Source organism: Mandrillus leucophaeus, unplaced genomic scaffold (genome assembly GCF_000951045.1).
Source record: "Mandrillus leucophaeus isolate KB7577 unplaced genomic scaffold, Mleu.le_1.0 Scaffold568, whole genome shotgun sequence".
Taxonomy (NCBI): Eukaryota; Metazoa; Chordata; class Mammalia; order Primates; family Cercopithecidae; genus Mandrillus; species Mandrillus leucophaeus.
In genome coordinates, this window is record NW_012106119.1 from 210,173 (window position 1) to 221,173 (window position 11,001).

An 11,001-nucleotide genomic window follows, 5' to 3' on the forward strand; every position below is an offset into this window, starting at 1 on the left:
TCTTGCTGGTTCCAGTGGCTGCACCATAGGTCAGCAGTATAGATCAGAGGAAATTTGGTGGTCACCTGCCCCAGCCAAACCCTGGCCTGGTGGTTACTTTCCACAGGGATGCCACACTCCAGGCCCCCTACCCCTCTGGTGCCTCGACTCCCTCTGCACATGTGCACGTCTGGTCACCAGCTGTGTGTTCCCTGCTTGCAAAGGGACTGCATACCTGCACTGGCCTAGGCAAATCACCAAACTTCTCTGCTCTCCCCTGGACTGCAACTCTACATTCTCCAGTAGGGTGTGCACCTCAGTTTTGAGGAAATGGCAGTGGCCTTCCTTCCAAGTATGTCCTTTCTTGGATAATCTCCTTCAGCTCTAGGAAACTGAATTTTGTCTTATATCTTTTATTTTATTTTTTTTAAGGAGTTTTGTTCTTATTGCACAGGCTGGAGTGCAATGGTACGATCTTGGCTCACTGCAACCTCCACCTCCCCAGGTCAAGCGATTCTTCTGCTTAGCTGGGATTACAGGTGACTACCACTATGCCCAGCCATTTTTTCTTCATATTTTTAAGAGATGGGGTTTCAGCATATTGGCCAGACTGGTCTCGAGCTGCTGACCTCAGGCGATCCACCCACCTCAGCCTCCCAAAGTGCTGGGATTACATACACGCATGACCCACCGCGCCCAGCCTATAGCTTGATATTCTTTGTGTTATCCTTTCCTTGTAAAAAAAACAAAAACAAAAACAAAAACAGTGTGATTTTTATCTTCTGATAGGACCCAGACTGATACACTTGATAGGCATCACTTAGGGCTGGGTATGGTGGCTCACGCCTGTAATCCCAGAACGTTGGGAGGCTGAGGCGGACAGATCGCGGACAGATCACATGAGGCCAGAAGTTCAAGACCAGCCTAGTCAACATAGTGAAACCTCATCTCTACTAAAAGTACAAAAATTAGCTGAGTGTGGTGGTCTACACCTGTAGTCTCAGCTACTTGGGAGACTAAGCCAAGAGAATTGCTTGAACCTGGGAGGCGGAGGTTCCAGTGAGCTGAGATCACACCATTGCACTCCATCCTGGGTAACAAGAGCGAAGCTCCGTCCCAAAAAAAAAAAAGAAAAAAAATGCATAACAAGAGAGGCAAAAATGCAAGAGAGGCAAAAATGCATATAACAAGAGAGGCAAGGCTTTTAGGTAGGTGGGGCAGTCTTAAAAAAACTAGTTATCAGTGGGAACAAAACAAATAATTTATCAAGTATGAAAAGCAATGCACGAAAGTTTTTTCATTTAATCTACATAATAAACACATACGGCTCTTCTCTTACGTATAAGACTCTAAGAACAGAGTCTCATATGAGTATAAGGGTCTCATACAAGTCACAACAGGCACTGAGTAGCCAAGTCAGGATTTAAAGCTGATTTTGTGGTCACAGGAAGGACAAAAAGTAATAAGCCCATAATTTCATGTACATTCAGAATTTTTATTTTAAAACAAAGAATCAGAGTAACATTAGTAATAGAAAATCCATATGGAAATATTCACAATCTTCTCAGTGAGAAAGGGGGCCCTGCCTTACTGCCGACCTACTGTTTGAGGAACCAGAAGTTGACGTGAAATTGCAAGGTCACCTTTTCAAGCTAAACCCCACTCCATAGCTATGTCCTTTTTTTTTTTTTTTTTTTTCCTTGAGATGGAGTCTTGCACTGTGGCCTGGGCTAGGGTGCAATGACGCGATCTGCAACCTCTGCGTCCCGGGTTCACGTGATTCTCCTGCCTCAGCCTCCCGAGTAGCTGGGATTACAGGCACCCGCCACCACGCCCAGTTAATTTTTGCATTTTTAGTAGAGACAGGGTTTCACTATGTTGGCCAGATTGATCTCGAATCCCTGACCGCCCGCCTCGGCCTCCCAAAGTGCTGGGATTACAGGCGAGAGCCACTGCACCCGGCCTCAGCTGTGTGTTTATATTCAAAGGCTCCACAGGAACAGTGAGAACTGAACAAGGGTTTGGCTAACGGTTCTGAGATGTGTAAGCACCAAAAAGGGAAAGGGAGATTGAGCAACATATGAAAATGGAGCTGTAGGAACAAACACAGAGAAAATAAGTCAACAATAACGTACTTCCACCCAGAGCAAAGTGACAGTGCACATACATTCATCCTCTCAAGTGTGGCTACACTGCACATTGACTCATGCTATATCAAACGTGGTTTATTGGAAAGATTCAAGTCCCCTAAGGGCACTCGGCATCGGACCACAGTGACATGGTAACAGACATACGCAAGCGTGCCGTGACCCTAAAGCAACAACACACTTTAGATAATAATCGCTCGGAAAAAAATCCTCTCCCAGAGCTGAGGTTACACATTCCAAGTTTGCTATAAACATTCTTTGGGGAATTCCTTTAAAGGTATGAGTTAAAATAAAACAGAAAATCAACACCTAAAATCTCCTAAAGAACAAAGTGGAGAAATAATGAACCTCTACCAAGAACCAATTATTTGTGGTTTCTCATTTGGATGTCTCTCCCACAAGATAGGTGGCAGATTACTTCAAAAGTCATGAGACTACTACAAGAAGAAGGAGTTACTTCGTCCAGTGAGGGGAACAGCCTTTCTAGAAATCACTTTCCCTTCCCTCAACTCCGTCCAAAATTAGAACCCATCAACCGTCATTAACTACAATGCCCAAATTAGTTAATAATCCTAGACTTCAAGTACTACTACATGTAAACTATTATCTTAAAGAAAAAAATTCTAAAGGAAATCAGTAGCTTTATTATATAAGCATATGACTTTTATGAAAAATTAAACTTCAAGAGTTTCCATCTGAAGGGCAAAAATTGTTAAGAGGTAAAGTACAGCCCTCAGGCACCACATCATTTACCCTCCAGTAATGAACCACATTTCTCCCTAAATTCTTCCTATTGCACCTGAACCTCTCCAGCATCAAATCTTTTACTCTATAACCTCTCTTTAAACACCTCCCTCTAATCTCAATTTCCTTCTGTTTTAATTATTTGGTAAAATTATGCTTAAAAAAATAAATATTTCCACCATGGCACATATATACCTATGTAACAAACCTGCACATTCTGCACATGTATCCTGGAGCTTAATGTAAAAAAAAAAATTATGTAATTAAACCAGAGGATAAAATAAATAAAACTCAAGTTTACTTGCCGTGTAGAGCTGTGTGGAAGTAAAGAAGGTGCTCTTACATAAACCCCCTCTGCCTTCCACACTCATATGTGCATCTGCTTCCTGTTAAGTCTGAGGTTGGGGGAACTGCACCTTACTTTTCCTCTCCTATATTCCCTAATGTGGCAATAATATTAGAACCCAAGGGAGGAAAAGCTGGCAAAGTTGTCATATGCCAAGTGGCCAATCCCTCCTGAAATGAAGGTAGGTTCACTTGGTCTCTCCTAAGCAGAAGAGAATGTCCAGGAAATAAAATATTTAAAAAGCCATTGAAAATCCAACAAACCCCAGCCTTGGGGTGCTCATGGAGTGCGTGGGATGAGAAAGGAATCAAGTAGCAGCATTCAGAAGCAATCCTGGGTTCATCCTGATGAGGTCTCTCCCTTGTTCAGGGAGAGATGGCTTTCCCATGCTGGGAGGGAGGTGGAAGGGGGCATGACTTAGACATTGGTGGTGGTCTCCTTAGGAGGCTGGATGCTGTTCATCTCCATGACGCCATCCTTCCCAGATCTATCTGCACCATGTGCCTGCCCTTCAAAGGCCCGTGTGATATCCTCGAAAGTCCTGCCACGGGTCTCAGGGACTTTGAAGAAGGTAAAGGCCAAGAAGGTAATGAGGAAGCCGGTGAAGATAATAAAAACGTAGGCTCCTAAATAGTGCTAGTGAAAGGACACAAAAAAGGAAGGTCGATATAAAAATCTGGTCATTGACAAACTCAATTTCCTTCACATTCATATTTCCAGTGGGCTTCAAGCTATAACCCTTCCATATTTAATGGAAACAGGTTTCTTCAGTGATTCACTTAAGATTCTGTTGCTAACTTACTATAGTTCTCTGTAGTTTTCTTTTTGTTATTTTCATTACAGTTAGATGCTTCCAAATGTCTACTGAGTATTTTTGGACTTCTGAATATTATTTTTAAAATCTGTGTTTCTGGGCCGAGTGCGGCGGCTCACGCCTATAATCCCAGCACTTTGGGAGGTCACGGTGGGAGGATCACCGGAACCCAGCAGTTTGAGACCAGCCTGGGCAACACAACAAAACTCCATCTCTTTTTACAGTTCTTTTTTTTTTTGGAAATGGGGTCTCGCTCTGTCACCCAGGCTAGAGAGCAGAAGCGTGATCACAGCTTACAATGAACTCTACCTCCTGGGTTCAAGTGATTCTCTTGCCTCAGTCTCCTGAGTAACTAGGCCTACAGGTGTGTGCTACAATGCCTGGCTTTTTTTTTCTTTGAGACAGTTTCTCTCTTGTTGCCCAGGCTGGAGTGCAATGGCATGATCTTGCTCACTGAGATTAGTGAGCCATGACTCAAGGCCTAATTTTTGTATTTATTGTAGAAACAGGGTTTCACCATGATAGTCAGGCTGGTCCCCAACTCCTGACCTCAAGTTATCCACCCGCCTTGGCCTCTCAAAGTGCTGGGATTACAGGCTTGAGCCACTGCGTCCGGCCGCAATTTAAAACTTACGAATTGTTTATTTCTAGAATTTTCCATTTAATATTTTTAGACTGCAGGTAACTGAAACTGCAGATGAGGAGGGACTACGGTATTATTTATTTGTTGATTTATTGAGGGATGGAGTCTTGCTCCCATCGAGCAGACTGGAGTGCAGTAGCGTGATCTCGGCACGCTGCAACCTCCACCTCCCAGGTTTAAGTGATTCTCCTTTCTCGGTCTCCCAAATAGCTGGGATTACAGGCATGTGCCACCATGCCCAGCTAATTTTTGAGTTTTCAGTAGAGACAGGAGTTTCACCATGTTGGCCAGGCTGATCTCGAACTCCTGACCTCAGGTGATCCACCTGCCTCAGCCTCTCGAAGTGCTAGGATTACAGGCGTGAGCCACAATGTCAGGCCCAGACTACTCTATTATTAAGGAGTATCTTCAACATGTCAGCTTACATAGGCTGGTTTTAAGATAAGGTGAGTTTACTTACAGCAGCAGAGGGGAAGAGCAATCCGACTAGGAAGTTGGAGGTCCAGTTGGAGCAGCCGGCCACTGCCATCGCAGCTGGGCGGGGGCCCTGGCTGAAGAGTTCGGCCACAATAAACCAGGGAATGGGGCCTGGTCCAATTTCAAAGAAGGCTACAAAGACCAGGATAGCCCCAATACAGACAAAGCTCATCCCATTATAGTTATCCTGTAAGAGGAAGGAACACAGAAAATACAATTTAAAGACAGTGTAGGATCTAGGTTCCTAGAGGCAATTAACGGCAAGATCCTCCTGCCCTTGATGCACAATACAAAGAGTGGCTGTGGAATCAATAGGCTTGGATTTATTTTTATTATTTTTAGAGACAGGGTCTTACTGTGTTGCCCAGGCTGGAGTGCAGTGGCGCTACAATACCTCGCTGCATCATCCATCTCCTGGGCTTAAGCAATCCTCCCACCTCAGCCTCTCAAATCGCTTGGACTTGAAGCATGTGCCACCACACCTGGCTAATTAAAATTTTTTTGGCCAGGAGCTGTGGCTCACACCAAGGCAGGTGGATTATTTGAGGTCAAGAGTTGGAGACCAGCCTGGCTAACATGGTGAAACCCTGTCTCTACTAAAAAGTACAAAAATTAGCTGGGCATGGTGGCACATGCCTGTAATCCCAGCTTCCTGGGATGCTGAGGCATGGGAAATGCTTAAGCCCAGGAGGCGGAGGTTGCAGTGAGCTGAGATCGTGCCACTGCACTTCAGCCTGTTGACAGTGAAACCCTGTCACAAAAAACAAAAACAAAAACAAAACAAATTTTTGTTTTTTTATAGAGAGTTTCTTGCCATGTTGCCTAGGCTGGTCTTGATCTTCTGGGCTCAAGCAATCCTCTAACCTTGGCTTTCCAAAGTTGCAGATGACAGGCATGAACCATTGCACCCAGCCAGGCTTGGAATTTTTTTTTTTTTTTTTTGAGAGGGAGTTTTGCTCTTGTTGCCCAGGCCAGAGTGCAATGGCGCCATCTCGACTCACCGCAACCTCTGCCTTGGGTTCAAGTGATTCTCCTGAGTAGCTGGCATTAGAGGCATGCACCACCACTCCTGGCTAATTTTGTATTTTTAGTAGAGACAGGGTTTCTCCATGTTGGTCAGGCTGTTCTTGAACTCCCAACCTCAGGTGATGCACCCACCTCAGCCTCCCAAAGTACTGGGATTACAGGCGTGAGCCACTGTGTCCGGCCGAGGCTTGGATTTTTAAATCCCATATATGTGATCTCATGCATATCACTTTGTATTGAGACCATGTCATCATCTATTAAGTGTGATTACCTTGATATTATTTTAAGAATTAAATTAGATAATTTATTTTATAAGCTATAAGAATGTTCTATAAATGTAAGGATTCTAACAGTTTACCTCCAGTTCTCTGAAGACCCACATTTCTTAAAAACTCTGGGCATCCTGCTTCTCTTCTTTGACTTTGTTGACAAACTGTAACCTTAACAACCCACCCCTTGTGTCACAGAAGTCAACTGTAACCTCTCCTCCTTTCCCCCTCCCTCGCTTTTCTTCACTCAAAGAGCACTCACCTTTAATAACAAAGAAATAGTCATGAGCGTGGAACAAACAGCCATCCCTCCAAGGCCTATCATATGCAGAGTCCTTCTTCCTGCCCTTTCCACCAGAAATAGCTGGAAGAAGAATATGACATGACTTCAGTTTTCCTTTCCATGAAAACAGTGTCTGAGCTACTTGAAATCTGCCTTACCAACAGCAAGACACTTGTTACGGATACACCTCCTGTGATTTATGATTTTATATACGTACATATTGTGTTCCATTCACAGGTCCTGGCTCAAAATCCCCACAGCCCTTGGTAGAGTCTTTTATCATAATGTTGGGATGCCGCAGGCCTCAGAAAATAGAATTCTTCTCTGACTTTCTCCTGCCCTCCCACTTGGCAGGACGCTAATCTGACTGCGGGTCATAAAACCCTCATTTCAGAGAGGGTCCTGCCCCACCCCCTAGAGGAATAAACGCTACAGAGAGGCCAAAATAATCCAAACAGACAGGCCTGGCTGGGTTCAGATCATTCCCTTTTTGTCCAATCACGTTTCAGAACAGTTGTCCATGCTTCAATCATGGAGAATCAATTAAGTCTGCATAAAAGACCCAAAAAGCAGGGTGTGGGGAGCTTGCAGATATCTGAACCCATGGAAGCTGACAGGAAGGTCAGCAACAAATCATCTATGCGCTAGGAGTGCACCCCAACTCCACGGAGACAGAGGCTCCCACGCTCAGGGTCCCTCCAGACCTCGCCCTCTGAATCAATTTAGTTGTTTATTTCTGTGCTTTAAAATATCCTTTAAAATCAACTAGGAGGCCGGACGTGGTGGCTCAAGCCTGTAATCCCAGCACTTTGGGAGGCCGAGACGGGTGGATCACGAGGTCAGGAGATCGAGACCATCCTGGCTAACATGGTGAAACCCCGTCTCTACTAAAAAAATACAAAAAACTAGCCGGGGGAGGTGGCGGGCACCTGTAGTCCCAGCTACTCGGGAGGCTGAGGCAGGAGAATGGCGTAAACCCGGGAGGCGGAGCTTGCAGTGAGCCGAGATCCGGCCACTGCACTCCAGCCTGGGCGACAGAGCGAGACTCCGTCTCAACAACAACAACAAAAATCAAACTAGGAAACATTTTCCCTGAGTTCTGTGAGCCACTGTAGCCAATTAATCCAACCCAAAGAGGGCGTGGTGGGAATCCTGATCTATAGCTGGTGGGGCAGAAGCACAGGTAAAACAACCTGGAGCCTGTGATGGACATCAGGAGTGGAGAGCAGTCTTGGGAACTGTGCCACCAACCTGTGAGATCTGATGCTATCTCCAGGTAAATCGTGTCAGAATTAAATCGCAGGACACCCAGATGGTGTCCACTACAGAACTGATTGCCTACCTAATGGGGAAAAATCCTCACACATTCTGGGGGTCACAGACATCTTCCGTTGATTATTGTTTCTTTAGTTTGAAAACAGTGGAATCACAGAGTTGAGAGCTTTTCCAAACACCTCTCCTCCAATTCCAAGTTTAAAGCATACTATATATAGTTAGTCCCTTCTATACTTCCTCCTTTCCCATCCACCTACATTTGCTTGAAGAGTGAAGACTACATCCAACATTAAATGTATCTTTTTCCCAAAGGAAAATTAAACAACAGAAAGGTAACTAAATGATAGTAGGGTCATGCAATCCATCTTTGAACATCTGTAGCAAGGATTCTTTTCCCCCCGCAAAATTATCAAACCATCCAACTTACAGAAACTACAGTGAAGATCGTATTAACCACACCTGCGCCGATGGTGGCATAGATGGGCTCTTGAACACCGGCATCCTTGAAGATTCCTGTTGAGTAGTAGAACACCTAGTAGAAAAGAAAACATGCAACTTTGATACAATTCTGCATACCAGTTACACAGAACCCTCAAAAATAAACTTAAAAGTCCCAGGGTGTAAGACGTCCTTTTTCTAGGGTTTTTGTTCAATACTCATATCCCTTCTGCAAATGAATTATCTTCTGTATCTTATCTCCTTTCTCTTTTTTCTGAGAGGGAGTCTCAAACTGTCACCCAGGCAGGAGTGCTGTGGCACAATCTCGGCTCACTGTTACTTCTACCTCCCAGATGAAAGCGATTCTCCTGCCTCAGCCTCCTGAGTAGCTGGACTACAGGTGCCTGCAACCACTCCCAGCTAATTTTTGTAGTTTAAGTAGAGACGGGTTTTCGACATGTTGGCCAGGCTGGTCTCAAACTCCTGTCCTCAAGTGACCTGCTGGCCTTGGCCTCCCAAAGTGCTGGGATTACAGGCATGAGCCACTGCACCTGGCCCTCCTTTCTCTTTCTAAATGTTCTTAATTCTAGCTACTCATTTCCATTGTTTCTTCTAAAAATGCTTATTCCCACTGTTCCATTTGCTCTTGCTTATGTCCACTTCACTAACTTATATGAAGGTGTAATTCCTACTAACTGGTTTCTTTTTAATAAGTTGAGACAGCAACTCACTGTTACCCACAGGCTGGTCCTAAACTGTTGGTCTCAAGTGATCCTCCTGCCTCTTAGCCTCCAAGTTGCTGGGATTATAGGCATGTGCCATCAGGTCCAGCTAAATGCTTTTTTAATTGGCTCTTCCCCAAACCTTCAAAACATTGATAGGCACATAGATGTCTCAATTTGATAGTGAACTAGTTGAATAACCTTATCCTGCTCATTGAATAAGCAGAGGTTGAGCTGTATTTCCTAGGCCTAGGCCCTTTTGAAGTGTTTTATGAAATACCAGCTATTATTGTAATTTAATATATATTAAATAATTATGTTGTTTGCTAGGCACTGTGCTAAAATGTAAGGTTGCTACAACTACCATAGTTAAGAGATATTAAAATATTGGACTCAGACCTCAAGTTAACTAGGGAACATTATCTAGGTTACCCAGGTTCACTTCAGTTTATTTCACCCAGAGTATTTGCCTCCATAGCAATATTTATTAGTCTTTTTGATGAATATGGACCTCTACATTGGGATTTACCTTCTCAAGAAGCAACTCTTTAAATCCCTAGTACATAAGATATAAACTATATTTATATTTTCTAAAATAAGATTATAACTATTTTTTGAAACAGATTTGTAGAGTCATTATTGAAAACCCTGCTGCTCTAGGGCTAATTAAGACTGTTAAAAAATCTCAACATATTATATGATGACATCAAGCTTGTGGGGAAAGATATTAGGCTAGCACAAAAGTAATTACTTGAGCAGTTTAAACAAGTAACAAATAGGTATGCCAATTCTTTTCCTTAACATAATGTCTACATGTCAAAAACCTAACGTACATGTACACATCACAATAAAACTTCTTACAGTAAAATGACTTTGCGATCTAGTGTCACCAAGCAAGATAAGCTAACCCCTATGTCATCTCACCTAAACAGTTTACTCTGCTAGGTAAACATGATACAATGCAACCTGTTACCCATTTGCCCATAAGGGAAATTAGAAATCATTGTTTGTGCAAAAGTAGGTTGGAAAAGCGATTTCCAAGCCTGCTGTGCATCAGATTTTTTTTTACAGACAATTTTCAGGCCTCTTACACAGAGATTCTCAAATTCAGCTGACTCAGGAATCCCAACCCCCATAATTCTGGTGCAGCCAGCTTTGGGTGAGATTATACCTGGAGCAAAATCTACTCATTGACTAAATTGGGAGCCAGCTTCGTCCAACAATAATTAACGTACATGCTGGGCATGGTGGCTCACACCTGTAAGGCCAGCACTTTAGGAGGCCGAGGTGGGCGGATCACCTGAGGTCAGGAGTTTGAGACCAGCCTGGCCAACATGGTGATATCCCGTCTCTACTAAAAATACAAAAAAATTAGCTAGGTATGGTGGTGCGCGCCTGTAATCCCAGCTACTAGGGAGGCTGAGGCAGAATCGCTTGAACCCGGGAGGTGGAGCTTGCAGTGAGCTGAGACTGTGCCACTGTACTACAGCCTGGGTGACAGAGTGAGACTCAAAAAAAAGAAAAAGAATGTACACACCATACTCTGAAGTGGCAGGAGTCTGTCCCTTAGAGAGCTCATTAATCATTTGTAATTTCTCACAGGTGATCTTTTCCTGATCCTGTTTTGCAGGGCCAGAACTGTGGTGAGGCAGCTAGGGAGTTGCCTCAGGTGCATTCTTTTATTTGTTCTTTTTTTAAACAGGCACAGAACTAATGCAAGGTACATTCTTTAAAGAGGTGCTCATTCTCAGGGCTACACTTGCACGTAGCTGCCTCACCTGCCGAATCTCAGCTCTGCTGCTCTGGAAGGTCTTGGGAGCACATTTTTCTCCAGCAAT

The 11,001-nt window shown here is 43.9% G+C and overlaps 1 protein-coding gene across 1 annotated transcript in view; it reads right to left on the reverse strand.

Moving 5' to 3' along the window:
• Nucleotides 1-1,455: 1,455 nt before the first annotated feature.
• SLC2A3 (solute carrier family 2 (facilitated glucose transporter), member 3) overlaps nucleotides 1,456-11,001 on the reverse strand; it is a 19,753-nt gene continuing 10,207 nt past the window's right edge. Inside the window, exons 7-10 of the mRNA XM_011998317.1 lie at nucleotides 8,431-8,535; nucleotides 6,708-6,809; nucleotides 5,134-5,337; nucleotides 1,456-3,852 (exon numbers count right to left, since the gene is read on the reverse strand). Coding sequence (XP_011853707.1) covers nucleotides 3,634-3,852; nucleotides 5,134-5,337; nucleotides 6,708-6,809; nucleotides 8,431-8,535 — 630 coding nt within the window. The 3' untranslated portion in view covers nucleotides 1,456-3,633. The remainder of the gene's footprint in view (nucleotides 3,853-5,133; nucleotides 5,338-6,707; nucleotides 6,810-8,430; nucleotides 8,536-11,001) is intronic.